The sequence below is a fragment of the Gopherus flavomarginatus genome, chromosome 25 (genome assembly GCF_025201925.1).
Source record: "Gopherus flavomarginatus isolate rGopFla2 chromosome 25, rGopFla2.mat.asm, whole genome shotgun sequence".
NCBI classification, from domain to species: domain Eukaryota; kingdom Metazoa; phylum Chordata; order Testudines; family Testudinidae; genus Gopherus; species Gopherus flavomarginatus.
In genome coordinates, this window is record NC_066641.1 from 5,807,230 (window position 1) to 5,828,068 (window position 20,839).

Sequence of the window (20,839 nt, forward strand, 5' to 3'; positions counted from 1 at the left end):
TGGCAGGGCCTTGTCCGTTCTCCCATGCAGAGCTGAGGATCCGAGTTCAATCAGGAGTGGGAGACCTGGGCAAAGGTGAGTGTGAGGACTCAGAACTGGAAAAGTTTGGGAGCAGCGGGTCAGGAGCGAGCGGCACCGGCAGAGCTGGGTGTGGAGAGCCCAGGGCTGGGATAGCAGGGGGCTGTGGGTCGGGAGGGGCACCAGCAGAGCTGGGTGTGCGGAGCCCAGGGCCGGGCTAGTGAGGGGCTGGGGGTCAGGATTGAGGGGCACCAGCAGAGCTGGGTGTGGGAAGCCCAGGGCTGGGGTAGCAGGGGACTGTGGGTCGGGAGTGAGGGGCACTGGCAGAGCTCTGACCGCCGCATGCTTACCCCTGTCCCAGCTGGGTATGTGCCACAGAATGTAGATTTACAGCAAAGTAACAGCTGGGCCAGGACAGCTTGTCACACCCCCCGGGGGTGTTTATTACCTCTCACAGTCATTCCTGAAGCTCTAGGGCGCTTTTCAGAATGCTCCTCCTCAAGCCACATGGGAATTGAACTAAAGAAAAGTTTTCTCAACTTTAAAGATCACTTGATAGACTCAGCTGGAGCCCCAAGATGCTACTGCAATGCAAACTAATCGCAGTAACATCTGATCTAGTGCCTTTCATCTGCCAATCTCAACGTGCTTTACACAGGAGGGGGCGGTATCAATGGCCCCATTGTACAGATGGGGAAACTGAGGCACAAAGTGGGGCCCAGCATCACCCAGAAGCTATTGGCAAAGTTGGGCATGGAAACCACATCTCCTGAGTGCCAGTCCAGTGCTGTAGCCCCTAGGCTGCATGATCTATGCAGGTGGCAGCGCGCTGATTTAACGGTCCACCCGTGCAGAGCATTATGGCGTCAGGGCCTAAATGTATAAGGAGAAAGAGAAATGCACGAGGGAAACGCAAGGAAATCCAGGAGGTGAGGTAGGAAGACACACAGAGTTGTGACTTTTCCAGCTGGCCACTTGATGGAGCCCTTGCACCTCAAGTACCCAGCTGATGGGAGCCTTTACCTAGCAGGCGTTCGGGGGCCAGATTCTAGGGGGTAGATGGAGGCTTTTGCCACACTGCTGAGGGATGGGCTTCACGAAGAGGGTGGCTGTCGGTGGCCTGACTTCCGCTCTGCAGCCCTTTGGGAACCGCGTCCTCGCTGCGTCAGGCCTGACTCCCAAGTCTTCCCAACCCAGCAGCGCATGGGAATCGGTGCGCTTCGCACCCGGGCTGGCTGGGAACCAGTGTCCGTATTTGCGAGACTGGGACACATTTTTCCCCTCCCCCGTCTCAAATCAGGACGAAAAGTCAAAATCTGATGGCGAACCAGAAAACCAAGTCGTTTTGGATTGGGCCGATCGAAGCATTTTTGTTTTGATAAGTTTGAAATGTTTTGTTCCAATTTTGACCTTTTTTATTTTAAAACCTTTCTCCCTGTCTAATCGGCTTCGGTTTCTAAACAAAAAGTGGTCGCGAGCCAGAAATCCAGATTTTTTTTTTCACTTTGAAAATGTGGAAAACTTCAGACAATTTTTAAAACTTCTCCCTCCCCACCCCCAACATTTCTCAAGTCAGGAATTTCATCAAAACCGGCTCTGTTTCTGTTTTGACAAACCACCATTTTTCAATGGAAAAACCGCTGGGTCGGAAAATTCCTGCTCAGTTCTTGTTCGCCTCCCCAGGCAGCCGGGCCCTTCCAGACACATGGATCATGTCAATTCCCAGCTCCACTGGCTTCCCAAGCTGGGTGGTTTCTATACAGACATCTCCATGCAAAAGGGCCCTGGTCACAGTAAGGGGGAAATGCACGTTCTGGGGTTCTTACAGCAAGGTTGTAACGTGGGTCTAAAACCTCAGCCTCTAGAAATCCAGGTGGTGGCCAGGTGACCACTTTCCCCACCTGTGGATCTGCCCCAGAGATCCCTGCCCCTGTTTGCAGTCAGACCCCTGCAACTGACTGCGGGATCATTTACTCCCCAGAGTAGTTCCTGCTGGAGCAAGTAGCCTGCATGGCCTATACCTGGGAGTGAGTGTTCTCAGGGCTGGACTAGTCCATAGCTTCCAATATCTCTACCTAGCAGGACAGAGAGTCCCGTGGCACCTTACAGACTAACAGACGTATTGGAGCATGAGCTTTCATGGTGAATACCCACTCTACGGTGCCTCCAGACTAACACGGCTACCCCTCTGATACTCTTCCCAGAGGGCTGGGCAGGCATCTCCCACTGAATTAATGGGAAACGTGCATCTAAATTCCCAGGCCGCTCTGAATCCCTGCGTTTCAGTCTCCAACACATACACAAAGGAGTGTGCTAGAGGGTGCGGGACAATTGCTGTATTACAGTCCTTTCTGTTTTCCCAATGATCCCCACCCGCTTTGCATCATTAACCCTTGCTGGCCCAGCCCCTGCTCCCGGAGCTATTGTGTAACCCAGGCTGAAATTCCAGCTTGTTGGTGTCATTTTCTAGCTTGCTCCAAAAATCAATCCATGGGCCCTAGGTGCTGAAGGCCCTTGGCCTTACCTGGATGTTCTAACAGGCTTGGTGTTGCCTTAACCCCACCAGGTTTCTGCTGGAGGAAATCCCGCGCCTCAACTCGCATCAGGCTGCTCCCAGAGGATTGCCAGATTTCAAGCAGAGGTCAGTCAATCCTCCTAGTCCCAGGCAGAAGGATGGAGCCAGGAGCACTCTGAGGCAGAGACAGCTCTGGCCATAACAGGACAGATGTAATTAGCAAAGCAAGGACGGGACTCTGGTTACCAGAGCCTCATCTGCGCTGGGACTGGAGAGAAGACAGGATTGGATTAAACCGCTCCAGAGGGGGAACCCTGGATACAGACAGACTCTCTGGCTCACAGCTCAGGGTCTCCCAAAGTCCTGGCCCGGACTCAGCAGTCACAGAAGGGACTCTGGTGCCTGAAGCCCTTGGGCTAAGTGTGACCAGAGGAGTCTGAGCTCTGCACCGGGCCCCGTCCTGGGGTTGTGAGTGGAAACCCACATCTGAGGCACTGGGGTGTTTGGTGACCTGTGAGAAATGAAGGAGTTCTGCCGATTGCAGTTAACAGAGATCTAAGCAGGGTCGTTAAACATGCAACCGCCATGCACTGGCCTTTGTGGGGCGGGGGGGTGCATTTGCGAACACAAGCCACCACTGCCCCCTACAGGAGGGAATCAGAACAGCTCAGCTGTGAGCCATAGACTGCATCCTGCCGACAGCTAATGGAGAGTCGTAGGTGTCCATCCTATATAGCAGGCACGTGAGGGAAACAGGCTGAATCAGCTCTGGGGCAGGCTCAGCCTGATCTCTCTGGGTGCATGGGTGAGCAGGGTGCCCCGGGGAATGCCTCGCGGAGGCATGTCGCTCTGGGCCTCATGGAGGCGGCTATGTGTCGGGCTGACGTGGGAGTGCGGCTGGCCACGGTTAGGGGATGTTTGGTTCTTCCCCCTTTATTCAGATTTAAAGGGGCCGAGGAGGAGATGGAGCTCTGGGAGCCGCCGGACCAGCAGACCCTGCCGCAGCCACCCGACTCCTCTGTCGTGCAGGCTTGGCAGCAGAGCTCCGGCCACGGAGCAGCCGCGGGGAAGGCCGAGCCACCGTTCTCCCCAGCTGCCGAGGCACGGCAGGAGCCGAGAGGCTCTTGCCCAAAAGCAAAGTAAGAGAGAACAGCGCGGGGCACTTCGCGGCCTAGATCCATCCCTTTGGGGGTCTGGAGTCATGCCCTTTTCTCTTGCACCCAGCCTCAGTGATGTGTGGCTGCCAGCAGCCGAGCCCCCCAGGATGGGGAGGCGTGTGTCCATCGGACCCAAATGTTAAACTCCAGGCCTGGGAGGGGAATAGCCAGACCCTTCCTTCCACTGAAGTCAGTGGGTCTTTCCTGTCCTTGAGGCCTGGTGGCCCCGAGCAGAAGTAACTGGGCTTCCCTCCCCGCCTTTGGGTCTCCCACGCGCTGGCAGGCTGACGCCGGCTCTCTGGGGCTGTGGTGGCCGTTCTCTCCAGGGATATGCAGCAAGCCGGGCCTGCATCCGCACAGCCGTCCCAGCTACCCGTGGGGAGGGAACCGGGGGACCCCAACGGCAGATCCACAGGCCCCTCCCGCTGCAGCCACAGCGCTGTGAGACATCCACCAGTCGGAATCCTACATCGCCCAGCTGCGACTCTCGCAGCATCTAGTGACTTTCAAACAGTCTGACCTCCCGAGTCGGCCATCCTGTTGGCTTTGCCCCAGCGTGAGTTAGAGGGCTTGGGTTTCTGCCCTGCGTGACAGGCCACGCCTTGCAGCCGGAGGAATGTGCGTTCTCCTGGCCTGGTCGGGGAATGGCTCGCTGATGTTCAGCTCCAGAGCAGGATCCCTCGTGAAATTTTCCCATCCTTCAGGCTCTTCAAAGTTGGGTTGTGATTCTGCCTGTTGTACAGACAGTCCCAAGCCAGGATCTGGTAGCTCAGCTGGGCCCCAAACTTGCCCAAGGTTTGACAAGGCCAGATCCAGCGTCCCTGCTTGGGCCCCGCTCGGGTAAAAAGCAGCCGGCTTGAAAAACAAGGAAACACAAAGAGGAGGAAAATAATGCCCAGGCCCTAATCCCTGAGGGTTTCTTGGTAATTCAGGCGAGATTCTGCGCCGGCATCACCAGTGAGGCATGTGAGATACAGGAAGCGGGTACCAAAGGCAGATAAAGCAACTGAGGTGAGAACCGTCTCGGCTGGTCCATGAGTGCACAATGCACACAAACATACACCCGCACGTACACAGACGGTGACGCAGGGGCACATGACGGCAATGCACGCACGCACATGCAGACATACCCACCTGCTCACGTCAACATGCATGCACAAATTGCCATGAGCACACACAACACCTCTGCTCCCGTGTGTATGCAGGCACGCCCATGCACGCGCAGATAGGCATTCATAGAATCATAGAATATCAGGGTTGGAAGGAACCTCAGGAGGTCATCTAGTCTAACCCCCTGCTCACAGCAGGACTAATCCCCAACTAAATCGTCCCAGCCAGGGCTTTGTCAAGCCAGGCCTTAAAAACCTCTAAGGAAGGAGATTCCACCACCTCCCTAGGTAACCCATTCCAGTGCTTCACCACCTTCCTAGTGAAATAGTGTTTCCTAATATCCAACCTAGACCTCCCCCACTGCAACTTGAGACCATTGCTCCTTGTTCTGTCATTTCCCACCACCAAGAACAGTCTAAATCCATCCTCTATGGAACCCCCCTTCAGGTAGTTGAAAGCAGCTATCAAATCCCCCCTCACTCTTCTCTTCTGCAGACTAAACAAGCCCAGTTCCCTCAGCCTCTCCTCATAAGTCATGTGCTCCAGCCCCGTAATCATTTTTGTTGCCCTCCGCTGGACTCTCCAATTTTTCCACATCCTTTTTGTAGTGTGGGGCCCAAAACTGGACACCAATGTCGAATAGAGAGGAATGATCACATCCCTCGATCTGCTGGCAATGCCCCTACTTATACAGCCCAAAATGTCGTTAGCCTTCTTGGCAACAAGGGCACACTGTTGACTCATATCCAGCTTCTTGTCCACTGTAACCCCTAGGTCCTTTTCTGCAGAACTTCTTCTTAGCCACTCGGTCCCTAGTCTGTAGCAGTGCATGGGATTCTTCCAGCCTAAGTGCAGGACTGTACTTGTCCTTGTTGAACCTCATCAGGTTTCTTTTGGCCCAATCCTCCCCCAGACCTTCATACACGGTGAACATGGCCCCCAAAAGGCTGGAAATGAGTTTCCCTCCCGGTGCTCAGGGGTCCCACCCTGCTCATGTTGCTTCCCTCTTTGTATTCCCCACCTCCCCCATCACCACAGCCCTTGGCTACATGCTGGTTTTGTACTCGGATCATTATGGCAGGTGGGGGGGATTTTCTTTACTGATATCCTTTTACCAGTACAAGCCCTCGTGTGGACACAGTTGTACTGGTGAATGGGGGCCTTGTACTGGTGAACAGAGGCCTTGTACTATGCAGGCTGCTGGTCTGTCCCTATGGCCCATGATGGGCTCCCTGCCACAAGCAGAGTCTATTTCCAGTTTTATTCTCCAAACATGTGGTTCTCGGGGGCTTTTCCCCTTTGCCCCCTCCTCCTGAACCTCCCCCAGACCATCGGCCTGGATATTACCCTTCTCTGGGGCCTGCCAGAGGAGCCAGCTGCCCTTCTGCAGCTGGTCCTGCTAACGGAGCGCTCTCACCTCTGGGAGGGCAGCCCAGGACCCTTTCCCAGCCAGGCCTAAGCATGGAACCAGGCCAGCCAATCCCCAGCCGATGGGGCCAGCTGGGAGGGTGGCCAGTCCATCAAAGACAAGGCTGGGCCTGACTCCCCTTAAAGGGCCATGCTGGTCTAGCTTATTCCCCCATTAGCTATCCTGGTCCAGGGCAGTTTTCCCCTTTATGCTGGCATCATCGGTCCAGCCACTCCCCAGGGAAGCTGCTCCAGGCCAGGGGCCTCTGCATGAGCCGCTGACTGGGGCAGAGCCTCTGTTGTTGGCCCCAGATCACCCCCTCCTTTGAGACGATGCTGAAGCAGCGAGCAGCGAGCAGGAGGAAGGAGAAAAGCGAGGACAAGGGGTATGGCCGGACTCGGCCACGGAGGAGCACGGCCCCCTCGCCCAGCTATCCCAAGCAGCGCTTCTCCCAGGCGCCCAGGTACCGAATGGCAGGCATCCCTCCTGGAGCAGATGCTCACTCCCTCTCTGTGCCCGGCATGAAGCATCTCTGGCTGGCCCGCGGCCTCTTCCTCAATGCCTGGGTGGGCTGAGCTGTGTGAAGTCGTGGGCTGGCCCGGGGGAATGAGAGGGGGCCCAGGGCCAGTAGTTCAAAGGCCAGCAATCAGCTGGCTCAGATGCCGTGGTACCGGGGGGCAGAGTTAGAGAGAGCTCCCACGGCTGTTTGCTGGCCTCTCTGCGCTGTGGGGCTTGGCCCGGCCCCCATGCATTGGGAAAACGCCCAGCGGTGCAGAATGGGAACCCTGCATTGGTGAGTCTCCGTCCAGCTGGATATCCACATATCTCCCTGCTCCCGGCCCTGTGTGGGGCCATCTAGGGTGGGCCGTGGCGCGGGAATTCCTTCCCGCCCAATCCGTTTGGCAGCAGTCACCGCTGGCAGAACATGCAGCAGGGCGGCTCAGCGTGATCCTGCTGCCTGTGATGTGCTTGTCCCCACCCGGCTGTGAGCCTTTCGCAGTGACAAGGGGGTCTGAGATCTGCATCCCTGGGACCATTTGCGGTCAGTGACCCGGCCCAACGCCGAGACTCTGTGTGCGTCTGCTTCGTTGGCAGGAGGAGTAAAGTCTTAAACAACCTCTACATGAATCTGTACGAGGAGGTGGGGGAAGACGAGCCCTGGGCTGTGCAGAGAGTTGAAGGTAAGCTGGACTCACACGTGCCCCCTCACACCCTGGAAATTGAATCGGCTCAGAGAAGCCGGTGGCAGAGGGTGGGAAACTTTCTTTCGTCCTCCCACCAAAAAAAAAAAAAAAAAAAAAAAGTTGGGTGGAAATGAACTTTTTTTTTTTCCCATGTGTAGTGAAATCTTTCAGGAGTTTGTTGAAAAACTAAATTTTTTGGGGGGGGAGAGGGCAGGAGGGCGGGGAGGGTTTCACCATTTTAAATAATAACAGATCTGTGTCCCCTGTTCACAGGCTGTCCGTGCACTCAGACGTGCTCAGGAAGAGGATCTGAATCATGTCTGAGTTTCTGAGGGGTGGGGTAACTGGGAACAGTAAATGCTTTAAGAAAAACCCACAATTTTTGGAAGGGCTGGTTCACTCTAGCTGCGGAGGCCGGGCGGCCTAGGACATGGAGGCCTGGGTTCTATTCTTGAGCAAGCCACTTCCCTGCTCGGTGCCTCAGTTTCCTCATCTATCAAACGAGATTAATGGCACCTTTGTAAAGCTCTGGGAGATGGACAGAGGAAAAGCCAGCCAGCCCTAGGCAAGCAGCAGAGATTAGCTGGTGGGGGTTCAGGAGGAGACTTTACCTGGGGACAGGTATCCACAGCTTCCTGCTGCACAGGGTCTTACCTTCCTCAGAAGCAGCTGGCCCCAGCCATTGTGGGGGGCAGGATTCCGGGCTAGCTGGACCTTGAGTCTGACCCAATCTAGCCATTCCTGTGCTCCTACAAGGGCTGAATTGAAGTAAACTACGGATAACAAAAAGATGGAGGTTTCCTGCTCCCTGTGTTTTCCTGGATTCAATCAGGCTGTTCACAGGGCCGCAGGCTTGTCTTCACTGCAGAATTAGCTTGGGCTGTAAGTCAGGTGTTGCTTGTCTCCTGACCCCTGTCCACACACACAGACCCTTGCCTGGCATGCGGACTGGTGGGGTTGGCCCATTGCGGGGACAGGCACAGCTGGATTTAGCACAACTCGTCAGCAGCTACCACGACCGCTTTACGCAGTGCGAATGTTATTTCTCAGTGTGGCCGCTGCCACTCAAGCCACAGGAGCGAACGCGAGTGACGGGAACTGGTGGTGACTCTGCAGTGAAGACACAGCCCTGGTGCAGCGGGCTGGGGCCCCGGGGCGTTTGCTTGTCCCCGCAGCAGTCTGAATCATCGCTCACAAGCAAAGATTTTCCCTCTCTCTCCTCCCCATTGGCTTTTCCAAGCAGCCCCTTGGTTCTGGTATGAACAGCCAGTTTGCATGCTGCTGGGGAGTCTTTTGGCATTGCAGTGGGTCTGAGTCCACTGAAATCAGCAGCATGAGTCTGTGTTCGCCCTGGCTGATGAGATCAGGAATTGATTCTGCATTGCCTGTGGTGGGACCCACGCTAACCCCGTGGGCTCTTTGTCTCCATCTAGTGGCTAGAGGCTTATGAGGCTGCTACTTTCAGTGGCTAACGATGATTAGTGAGTTAGTTCAGTGAGTCAGCAGAGGCTCCGGCTTTTGTATCAAAGGGCCCAGAAAGCTCCCTGCAGGATCATGCTTCGTGCCGTCGTTCACACCCGGGGAAGGAATGTGACCGGTCAGATCTGGTGGCCTCATGCACCCGCTGGGCGTCAATGGCAACGGGAGGCCAGAGGGAATTGGTTCCCAGAATCTGGTCTGGAACTTCGAGGTGTTGTGTTAATTATCCCTGCTGGTGGCCCGGGTTGTAGCCTCCTTGGCAAGGCACATCGGTCCATGGCCTGCCCCTCTCATTGCCAGGCCCCTGGGAGCAGATTCTTAGTCCCCAGGGCTAGCTGCAGAGCATGCATTCTGGCCAAGAGCAGGAAGGTGCCCCTGCCCTGGGCACGTACCCTGACCCGCTGTCCGCCGGCTTGCCTGCTCTAGGATTGCCGAAAGCCTGCTTCATCTTCAGCGCCATCCGAAAGGGGAGAATTCACGTCAACGACCTGCTCCTGACCCTTCACACGCTGGGGATCCTCGTGACCAGCACAGAGATGCGGAAGGTGCTGAAAACCATCGACATCGACGGTGAGTGGCCCCGCTCGACGTCTCGCTGGCTTTTCCCAGCCCCTCCCCCTCTAACCCGCTCTCCTCTGTTGCAGAAAATGGAAACCTGAGCTTCGCTGATTTCCTGGAAGCTCTGGATGAGACCTCGCCCTTTGCCCAGACGGAGGGTGAGTGAGGGGAAAGGAGGAGGAGACAGGGAGGCCAGAGATAGAGCAGTGGGAGTTGGACAGAGCATTGCATTGCTTCTCTGTAATTCTCCATCCATCCACTACAATAACCTAGCTCAATTTCATCGATTTTTTTCCGCAATACACCTAGTTGTATTTCCTAGAGCAATCTGAACACTGCACGAGGCCTGGACCTCATTAGGGTGAGAATACAGTCGATAGCAGCTGGATTCTACCCTGGTCTCTGTGCCAGGGTCCTGGGTGATGTTTATCTAGATGCAAAGAGCAAAGAGACTCGCAAATCAACGGACCCAAATGAGGAAGAACTTGTGAGTTGACCTTGAAGGTCCCATGAAAGAACACACTGTGATTATATGCATGTGCCCAAGCACACATGAGTGTGTACATGGCCCTTCCCACAGTCTGCATGGAAATTCAAATGCACAGTATGTGAAAATAAAACTCCTCTGGTACGTAACTAGACTAGATCTGGGCAGCTACTGGATTTTTCATTTTGCGGAACATCCATGATTTTGAAATTTTGTTTCCATTCGGAAACAGAACAAGAACAAAAGTGCTCAACATTTCCTGTGCAACAAAATTCTGGAAAAGAAAAATCCATTTCAGGCCTATCGAAAAGTTTTGTTTTGCTAAAATGGAAATGGTTTGTTCTGATTCTGATTTGGATTTAATGGGGACATATAGACTCATAGACTCATAGACTCATAGGTCAGAAGGGACCAATATGATCATCTAGTCTGACCTCCTGCACAAGGCAGGCCACAGAACCCTACCCATCCACTTTTATAACAACCCCTAACCCAGGACTGAGTTATTGAAATCCTCAAAATTGGTTTGAAGACCTCAAGCTGCAGAGAATCCACCAGCAAGCGACCCATGCCCCACGCTGCAGGGGAAGGCAAAAAACCTCCTGGGTCCCTGCCAATCCGCCCTGGAGGAAAATTCCTTCCCGACCCCAAATATGGCGATCAGCTAAACCCTGAGCATGTGACTAAACCCTGAGCATATATAATATCCTTTAAAAAGGGAACCAAAAAGTTTGATCAGCGCAGGAGATCAAGCTGCTTCATCCCCAAAGGAAGCAGAGACACGTGTTCAAATTGTCTTTCTAAAACAAATCACGTCAAAATTGACACATGTCCCCAAACCATTTGGCTTTCGACGGCTCGGCATTTTCCATCAGATTCTGACCCGCCCCAAACTAGACACACCACAGCAAGCTCCTCAGAAGGAGGCGTCATTGGCAGTTGGGTCCTGCTCCTGCACCGTCTTCCTGGACCTCTCTGAGGCTCAGTAACCTGCTGTTGTTCCCTGCATCACCTGCAGCCTTCCAGAACACCTACCAAGCCTTCAGCAAGATGAGGAAAGGCCTGATCGCCGTCGATGACCTGCAGCCTGCTCTGATCAGCATGGGCGTTGGGTTAAGCCTTGAGACACTGCAGGAGGTGCTGAAACACGTTTACGTGAACAGTGAGTCTTTCACCTGCTGGTGCGTGGACACGTGTCCCCGTGTGAAAGAACGTGTGATCCCTTCAAAGTCAAATACCAGTGCCTAGGGCCAGATCCTGCCTTGGGCTGGAAGAGCATTTGGCCTCCTGACCCCATGCAGGTAGCAAAGCAAGATCTCCCCTTAGTGCTCCCGACAGGTCCTGCTGCCATGATCCCCGGGGCTGCCTGCTAGAGGGGTGAGCGAGACATGTGCACTGCAGCTGGAATCAGGCATGGTTCCTGTTCAAGGGAGCAGTCACACGCTGCATGGGCCAGGTGGCTTTCACAGCCCCATCACAGAGGCAGAGAGTCACAATGCACACGAAGTCGCTAGACAGCGTCACAGGGCTAAATCCTGACCTGGTTTACACCAGTGCAAACTGGGAATGACTCCCCTGAAATCCATGGTCTGAAACCAGCATAAGCAAGAAGAGTAGCAGATACATAAAGTCCTTTGTGTGCAGGAGGCTCTGGGGTGGAGGTGAGACACCCCTTCTCCTTTCCAGCGGCTGATGGGACTGGAAGTAACCTCCAGAGGACAGAATCGTGGCCCTCCCGGCTCCCAGCAGATGTGGCTGGGGTGGAGCCAGAGTTCAGTGCTTAACGCGATCTGAAAAAATTGAGTGTGGCGGGAGGGGGGCTCTGTTGTAATCGGGGTGCAGCAGGTGTGGTAAGACAGTGCCTGACGGGCATCCCTGAGCCACCCAGCTCAGGTTTTCGATTTTTGTGAGTATATGTTTTTGGCAGGGTCTGTGACCCCTTGTGCCCTCCCCACATACCACCTGGAACACTGGCAGAGCTCCCACCCCTGGGTATGGCTCCTGGACCTCATTTGCAATCTTTTCTAAAAGCCGCTGGCCGGTAGGCTTCTGGTAAATGTGCCACATCTGGTCTAGCCATTTGCCTTTCACTCTGGCCCTGGGTTTCTCTGTTGCTTGTACCCCTGTATACCACCCAGCCCATGCTCTCAGACCCTCTCCCCCCTCACCCCGTATACCACCCAGCCCATGCTCTCGGACCACCCCCCCTGTATACCACTCAGCCCATGCTCTCAGACCTCCCCCCCCCGTATACCACCCAGCCCATGCTCTCAGACCCTCTCCCCCCACCGTATACCACCCAGCCCATGCTCTCAGACCACCCCTCCTGTATACCACTCAGCCCATGCTCTCAGACCTCCCCCCCCGTATACCACCCAGCCCATGCTCTCGGACCTCCCCCCCATATACCACCCAGCCCATGCTCTCGGACCCCCCCCCATATACCACCCAGCCCATGCTCTTGGACCACCACCACCACCCATATACCACCCAGCCCATGCTCTCAGACCTCCCCCCCCGTATACCACCCAGCCCATGCTCTCAGACCCTCTCCCCCCCCCGTATACCACCCAGCCCATGCTCTCGGACCACCCCCCCTGTATACCACTCAGCCCATGCTCTCAGACCTCCCTCCCCGTATACCACCCAGCCCATGCTCTCGGACCTCCCCCCCATATACCACCCAGCCCATGCTCTCAGACCCTCTCCCCCCCATATACCACCCAGGCCATGCTCTCGGACCCCCCCCCCCGTATACCACCCAGCCCATGCTCTCGGACCTCCCCGTATACCACCCAGCCCATGCTCTCGGACCCCCTCTCCCCCCTATATACCACCCAGCCCATGCTCTCAGACCCCCCCCCCCCGTATAGCACCCAGCCCATGCTCTCGGACCCCCCCCCGTATACCACCCAGCCCATGCTCTCAGACCCCCCCCCGTATACCACCCAGCCCATGCTCTCAGACCCCCCCCCCGTATACCACCCAGCCCATGCTCTCGGAGCTAGCCATTAGTGTAGCCTCCCAGGCGGGAGGTGGAGGGGGCCCTCGCGCAGAGATCCCTGCTCCAAGCCTGGCCGGCTCTTTTCCTTGCAGAGGACAGGCAGCTGAACATCTCGGACTTCCTGACGGCCATGAGCGACCTCGAGCATCACTACGAGGATGTGGGTGAGTGAGAGGCCCAGGCTGGCCCAACCCTGGAGCACCGGATATGGTGGCTGCCATCTTGAGGCTTGAACCAGGGACCTCTTGAGCTGCTACAGGTTGAGCTGCCAAGCTCAGAGCTGTCATCGACTCACGTCATCCGTGGCTCTGGAACAGAGAGGGACCGGGGCGTCGCATGGACCGGGGTGTCACACAGAGTCTAAGTCCTGGGGACGCCAACGGGCCCTGGCTGCGAGTGTCAAACCTGGGCCCAGATTCACCCAACGCAGGCACCAATTTCTGCCGCAGCACGTGGCTCGATGCACCTTTTCACGAGGTTTCGGTGCAGACCCGAGCGAGGCTCCTTGGCTGTCCCTCAGCAGCTCAGGCTCAAAGCAGTTGCCTGCCTGTGCCCCTGTACAGTGACCGTGACCCCCTTTCAGGGCCCACCCTGCCTGGATTTCACACCAGCCCCTTGGTTTTCTTTCCTTGCCAGTCCTACTCCATTGCACCCCCCGTATGCTCCTGGCTCGGGTCTCAAACTCCCTCCCTGCCAGTCCCCAGCCAAGACCTCCCCTCCCCCACAAAGACCCAGTGGGATGGGAGAACGCCATCCTCCAGTCAGCAAGCTGTCCAGTATTTTGACTCCCGTCCCCCAGCCTCCTGGAGCCGGGTCTGGGCTGTGGGTGAGGCCTACCTGTTGTCATGGGGTCCCTTCAAACAGCTAGGCCTTAAGCAATGTCCTCCCTTTGCCCGTGATGCAGATGGACTCACGTGAGTGCCCCTGCCCTGTATCTCCACAGAATCCCTGAGTCTTTACGACACTTTGAAGCCCAGGAAGCCTAGGCGTCCATTTGACTTTGATGCAAAGCCCAGAGTCAGAAGAAGGACGCGGTTGTCCTTTGACGTCAAGTACCTGCAGAAAGCTGACGCACCTCAGCCGGATTCCTCTTTAGCTCATCATCAAAAACCATCCAAGGCTGGTAAACAAGCTTCATCCCCGCGACCAAGGTTCCTTTCCTTCCAAGAAAAGCTCCCAACTAGATCTGATGTGGAAGACAGGCTGGAGGAATCGCCTAAAACCACCAAGAGGCGTTTGACCCAACAGAAGCCTGCTTGGAGCACTAGTATTGAGGAAGACCTCGAGGAAACTCTGGAAGAAGTGGAGAGCCCTTTCGGCCAGGAGAGGATCCAGAAGTCGCAGCCATTCACTGCAGCCAGGGGTGAGCTGTTCAGCATGCTGGTCGAGCACAGGCGGGCAGTCCGGCATGCACAAGCATGTCCACGTGCATGGCTGGTGTCCGCCTGTGCATTCGAGTGAGAAATGAAGTTGGCTCATTCAGAAACAAAAATATTGCGTGTGAGCCCTAAAGTAGCCAGCTGGTTGGCTTGGAGGGAGAATTGCCTAGTAGTTAGGGCATAGCATGGGAGTCAGGCTCCTGGGAACCATTCCGAGCTCTGCTACGGCCTTGCTGCGGGAACTTGCGCCAGGAACCACCCCAACTGCCCTGGTAAAGGTCGTGCACTTTTTGCTTGGCTAGGCACAATGTTTGTTTATTTACAAATTGTGCCCAGCTGGGCAAAACTTATAGGCAGACAGGGGAGAGGCCGGTAAGGAATTGGCACCTTCCCTGTGGCCTGTGCTTGGACCAGAGCATCCCAGGCAGTTCACCTCTGGAGTTAGTGCTGGAAACACCTGCTGGATTGGCTCATCCATCCCTCTGCCAGGGCCTGCTTCCAGCCCATCCTGGATTGGGACCCCGGTGTGCTAGGGGCTGTACAAACACAGTCCAAACAGATGGCCCCTGCCTCACAGAGCTTCCAATCCAATTCCATCTTCGAGTCTGTTTGCCGCTCACTTCGATCCCCACGTATAACCTTCCTGGGCTGGTACGCGGCTATTGGAACAGGCGCCTTCTCCTGGCTTTATGCCAGCGGAAGAGGGGCTTTCAGGGCAGGGTACGGAATGCGTTCTGCCCAGCATGCCTTTGTCTCATCTAATTCTACGCACAGTTGCTTCAGCCGCTTTCTGGCTGGGAGGGAGCCATCGCACATCTCCCCAGAACTGACCTGTTCTTTATTCCGCAGGGCCAGGGGGGACAGAAGAGCCGGGGATGGCTTCTGCTGCTGGCAAGTGTGTCAGCGATTATGAAGGTAACTGAAGGAGCAAAGGCGGAGAGAATTCACATGTATCTGATCTAGATCTTGGGGAGAGGGGGGAGGGAATTCTTTAAAGAGGCCTCAGCGCAGCGTCCAATGTATGTGAGCAGTTTTACACCCACTAGGAGGTTCATTTCAGACACACTGGCTAGTTAATGGCAATGTCTAACCACTAGGCTGCAGTGTTGCCTGGGACAGAGCACTGGACTGGGCCATGGATGACCTGATTTCTATTCCCAGTTTTGCCACTGGCCTGCTGGATGACCTGGGGCAAGTCACTTCCCTGTTCTGTGCCTCGATTTCCCAATCTGTACAAAAAGGATCATGATCGCGACCTCCTTTGTCAAGTACTTTGGGATCGATTGCTGAGCTCCGTGCATGGGCCCAGTAAAGCCGCTAGATGGCTCCACTCTGGCATCTGCCTATGGAGGTAGGAGATCTGAACCTGGGTGCCTGCAACACAGCAGAGGATCTGGCCTAATCTCCCTGCACATACCTCCATACGCCCATCTAGCTACCTTCAGTATTTAGGTGACCAGAGTATCTGAGCCCTTCTCTGTGATGGAGGCCAGGCCCATTACCCCATTGTACAGAGAGGGATCTCAGGCAAAGAGAAGCTAGGGGGCTAGTCCGAGGTGACGCTGGGAGTCTGAAGCAGAGCACGGAACTGAGCTGAGGTCTTCTGAGTCCCAGTCAGTGTCCCGTTGCACCACCCCACCTCTCATCTCAGTGGGCATCGGCTTTGTGATTTCTCCAGGATTCCTCTTTTGCTAGATGTGACAAGTCCAAGGTGGCCTCGCAATCCTAGCATATGTCCACGCTGCAATGCAAGCCCAGGGTTTGAACTCAGGCTCAAGCCTGACTCCCTTCCGTCTACACACAAATTGCACTAACCCAAGGATTGGGAGTGGAGAAGCCAAGCCTGAGTCAAGCCCTCTTGCTTTGCAGTGTAGAGGCAGCCACACTGGACTCGTGCTCTGGGAGTCCACAAAAAAATATCTCAGAATCCCAGGAGCCAACGTACCAGCTGAACAGTCAAGTTTGGTGGACAGTCAAGTTTTCCCCAATTGCACCAGGAACAAAGGGCTAGAGCATCTTGGGAGGGCACTAGGAAGTCTGGGATATGGGTGGACTCGGGCCTGCATAATGCAGTGTAGACATCGAAGCCCCAGAGTTCAATCATTCCTAACCTGGGGTTACAAGCCAGTGCAGACGCTCAAGCTCTAGATAAGTGGCTTTCAAACTTTTTTTCTGGGGACCCAGTTGAAGAAAATTGTTGATGCCCGTGACCCAATGGAGCTGGGCATGAGGGGCTTGGGGTGTGGGAGAGGCTCAGGGCAGAGGGTTGGGGCTGGGAATGAGTGGTTCAGAGTTTGGGGGGGCTCAGGGCTGGGGCAGGGAGTTGGGGTACAGGAGGGGGTCAGGGCTCTGGGCTGGGGATGAGGGTTTGAGGTGTAGGAGGGGCTCTGGGTCTGGAGGGGGGGCTCAGGGCTGGGGCAGGAGATTGGGGCGTGGGCACAAACTTACCAGAAGTGGCCAGCAGCAGGTCTGGCTCCTAGGCAGAAGTGCACAAGCACTGCCCCCACCAGTTCCCACTGGCTGGCATAGCCCCCTCCTGCACATGCTCCATCACTGCTTCCTGCCCCAGACTCTCCTTCACTCCAGCAATATATGTGGCCTGGGAGAGGCGTGTCCAGGGATGAAAGGGAGCAGTGGATGGCTGAGAACCAGGGAGCCCCACTTGACCTATCGCCTGCCCCTCTGTGCCCGCGCTGTGCCTAGACTCAATGGAGAATTGAGCCCTGGTTCCTAGGGTCCAGTGCTGCTGCGATGAATGTGCGTGCAACTCCCACTGAAATCTACGGCGCTCCAGCCTGTTCTGACCTTGCCAAAGCACGGGACCTTGGCTGCATGTGACTTGCCCATGCTTTCAAAGGCGGCCAGTGATTTTGGGCTGCAGGCACTTGACTTGAGACAGTTTGGGCCTGTGCTTCAGAGGTGCTAAATGCCCAGGGCTCCTACCAGCTCTGCACTTTGGGGGCGGCGGGGGGCACTAAGAACTGAGTCCCTCTGAGTGTAACCCACTGGTGAGCATGTCTCACAGGATCTTCTCCGTTGCTGATCCACAGAGGATCTGAGTCTGTTACAGCCCCAGCTAGGGCTTTATGGCTCTCTAGCTCAAGCTGTAATAGCTGAGACTTCACTCTGGAGGTAGCTGGACTGGTTCAATCCCAGGTGTTTTGGCTCAGATGGCGGCAATCCCACAAAGTCAGTCAGTGCTTCAGAGAATGACCTTCTCTTCCCTTCGCCTCTGTTTTCCCACCCCTGTAACCGATGGCACAGCTGGGCACTCTGCCGTTCTGCTTCCTCTCTACATCTGACCTCCACGTTATCTTGCAGGAGACGGGAAGGTGAATTTTAAAGAATTTGTGGAGGGTTTGACCAGCACCAAACGTTTCTCCAGAACCCTAGGTGAGTGAGGAGCTGAGGCCATGCAGAGATGGATGGAAGATGCTTTGCATCGTGGAATTCCAGCTGTGTTTGCAAGGGTACCACAGTTCTCCATGGCATTTTAGGCATCTGTTTGGCATGCTCAGCTATCATTTCTGTAGCATTTGGAGCCAGACGAGAGACCATTCAAGGATTCCTGTACCCAGTAGATCCTCAGGTGGCCACTGCAGCTGGTTTATGGCCCGTTGGTGGCACAAAACAGCTGAAGCTTCCTGGTAAATGGTATTTGCTTCATGACTGACAAAGCGCTTAGGACATGAAACACAAGAATCCCTTGTCTGACAGTTCCATGCTCTTAGAACAGTCGATACTGTGATCTTCCAAAGGGGGCTTAGCACCAGGAAGGGAAAATACAGAGCATCCTGTCTCATTCCTGGTTTTGTCTAGCTCTTTTCTCCCATAATTTGCATTTGGCCCTGTGGTGAATTCCGCTCTCCCATAGAAGCACATTGCAAACATCCAGTGTAGACAGTGACACCCAATGCCTGACTGCCACCAGCAGATTGTAACAGCAATCAGTGCCAGGAAGGTCTTGGTGCTGGGCCTTCCTTAACTCTCTGTCCAGCTGCCCATGGCAGAGCTGTTCCATGGGGCTCCTTTCTGTGCAAAGATTATTACCCAGACCTACCAGCTAGGATGGACGTGCAACCTAGCAGGATGTTCTGATTAGGCAGGGTGGCCTTAACTCATTTCCACTTGTGACACTTCTTCCCATTCTCCATGAGAAGGGGACCCAGAGAAGAGAGATTTACTGAAGGAGAAAAGCAGGATATTGCCATCGAGCTGAGTTACTCTGAGCTTTCCTCCATCCCAGAGTTCACCCATCTATTCACCACCCCACTCCTCCTTCAGGGAGGGCAGACAGGGATTACAGAGAGAGGAAACAAAGGGCTGAAAATGGGCCATAAACAAACTCCATGCAGGATATGGCTGTCTCCATTAGGGACATCTCTAAAGGAGACAGAACTCCGGTTACTTAAGTAGACAGGTCTGCTTCCAGGGCCTGTACTAATGTCCATCTGGAAGTATTTCCATTGCCTTGGATGGGCTTTGGATCAGACCTCTAGCTTTCGGTGCTGCTGAGTTCTCTTTGGAAGCTAAGAACTAGAGTCACATTTTCTTCTTCTCCAAGCAGCATTTCCGACCAATCCTCTCCTTTCCCCTGTCGAGAGTTGGCTGAATCTGCCAACGGGAGGCCTCACAACACCTTCTGTTCGTGCTTGCAGAGATGGAAGGGGCTGTGAAAGCCATTGGCGTGATCAAAGAGGACACAGTGGACGTTCATCACCTGGAATCCATCATGCGCAACATGGGGATTCATTTAACCCCGGAGGAGATTCAGAAGGCGCTGAAGCATGTTACCTGTGAGGGTGAGCGTTTCAAACAGCCTCCTGTTCTTTGGTGAGGCCTGTACTTTTTGTCGGGGAGGTGGAGGTGCTGTTTGTGCACTTGTGACAATACCTGGGGTAGGGTTAGGGCTTGTAGAAGCTACTCATTCCATTTAAAACCAACTCCTGTGCTATTGTGAGCAAAATCCCTTCTCTGATCATCAACCTTTGACCTCATGCCAGTCGTTCTGATGATCAGATAAAGTCTGCAATTATTAGTCTATGTGGCATGGTTGTCATGTCTCTGGCTTGAGGATTTTAACAGACGTGCAGACACATCAGGGGGAGGACTTGTCTTCTTCAGGGTCAAATCTGGGCTTTGGATGTGGAGAAAGGCCCTCCCATATCTCAGCCCCTCCGAGCTCCAGGCTGGGGGGAACCCAGAGAACATTTGAATGCTAAAGAACTGATCCACCATTGCGTTACTCCAAGGTGATGTGGGCACAACTCCATTCATCACAACGGACCTATCCTGGTGTAAAACCAGCGTAATGCAATGATGAATCCAGCCCTTAATATTCACGATATCTGTCTCTCTGTTAGCGTTCAGGGGCTAAACTCGTCCCTGGTGTAAAGCTGTGAAGGTCAATGAAGATACCACAGGGATGAATTTGGTCCAACAGTTTTAGGACCTTCAACAATTTGGCTAGAATTTTTCATCCAAAACCCTTTTGGCAGCTTTGGAACCTCCCCCGCCCTCCTTTTTGACTTCGTATCTGTTCATCGTTTTGTCCTTCTCCCTGACCCGGATCATCTCATTGCAGAAGATGGGAAGGTGAATTTGAAAGATTTCATGACCGGTTTGACCAAGACCCGGCGATTTTCCCAAACTGAAAGTAAGTGGAAATTGTAATGTACGGTGGAGCCCTACAGTGGGAGTGGGATCCCACAGGATCCGCTGCCATAATAGCAGGAGCGAGTAAAACATACTTTGTTGGGTGGACAAAAAAAAAACAGCCTGTGGGAATTTGTGGGAAAACACTAAATTTCTCGGCAGTTTGACTTAAACAGAATTTCAGCAACATAAAGCAAGTTTTTCTTTTCATAGAATATCAGGGTTGTAAAGGACCTCAGGAGGTCATCTAGTCCAACCCCCTGCTCAAAAGCAGGACCAACCCCAACTAAATCATCCCAGCCAGGGCTTTGTCAAGGCTGACCTTAAAAACCTGTAAGGAAGGAGATTCCACCACCTCCCTAGGTAGCCCATTCCAGTGCTTCACCACTCTCCTAGTGAAATAGTTTTTCCTAATATCCAACCTAAACTTCCCCCACTGCAACTTAAGACCATTGCTTCTTGTTCTGTCATCAGGTACCACTGAGAACAGTCTAGATCCATCCTCTTTGGAACCCGCTTTCAGGTAGTTGAAAGCAGCTATCAAATCCCCCCTCACTCTTCTCTTCTGCAGACTAAACAATCCCAGTTCCCTCAGCCTCTCCTCATAAGTCATGTGCTCCAGCCCCTAATCGTTTTTGTTGCCCTCCGCTGGACTCTTTCCAATTTTTCCACATCCTTCTTGTGGTGTGGAGCCCAAAACTGGACACAGTACTCCAGATGAGGCCTCACCAATGTCTAATAGAGGGGAATAATCACATCCCTCGATCTGCTGGCAATGCCCATACTTATACAGCCCAAAATGCTGTTAGCCTTCTTGGCAACAAGGACACACTGTTGACTCATATCCAGCTTCTCATCCACTGTAACCCCTAGGTCCTTTTCTGC

At 54.4% G+C, this 20,839-nt stretch overlaps 1 protein-coding gene across 1 annotated transcript in view; it reads left to right on the plus strand.

The window, feature by feature from the left end:
* Positions 1-878: 878 nt before the first annotated feature.
* The window catches only part of EFCAB3 (EF-hand calcium binding domain 3), a 73,541-nt gene continuing 53,580 nt past the window's right edge, over positions 879-20,839 (plus strand). The window contains exons 1-12 of the mRNA XM_050935362.1: positions 879-952; positions 2,585-2,659; positions 3,475-3,672; positions 4,623-4,701; positions 6,520-6,671; positions 7,304-7,389; positions 9,298-9,441; positions 9,516-9,587; positions 15,149-15,214; positions 17,621-17,692; positions 18,958-19,101; positions 19,884-19,955. Coding sequence (XP_050791319.1) covers positions 879-952; positions 2,585-2,659; positions 3,475-3,672; positions 4,623-4,701; positions 6,520-6,671; positions 7,304-7,389; positions 9,298-9,441; positions 9,516-9,587; positions 15,149-15,214; positions 17,621-17,692; positions 18,958-19,101; positions 19,884-19,955 — 1,234 coding nt within the window. The remainder of the gene's footprint in view (positions 953-2,584; positions 2,660-3,474; positions 3,673-4,622; positions 4,702-6,519; positions 6,672-7,303; positions 7,390-9,297; positions 9,442-9,515; positions 9,588-15,148; positions 15,215-17,620; positions 17,693-18,957; positions 19,102-19,883; positions 19,956-20,839) is intronic.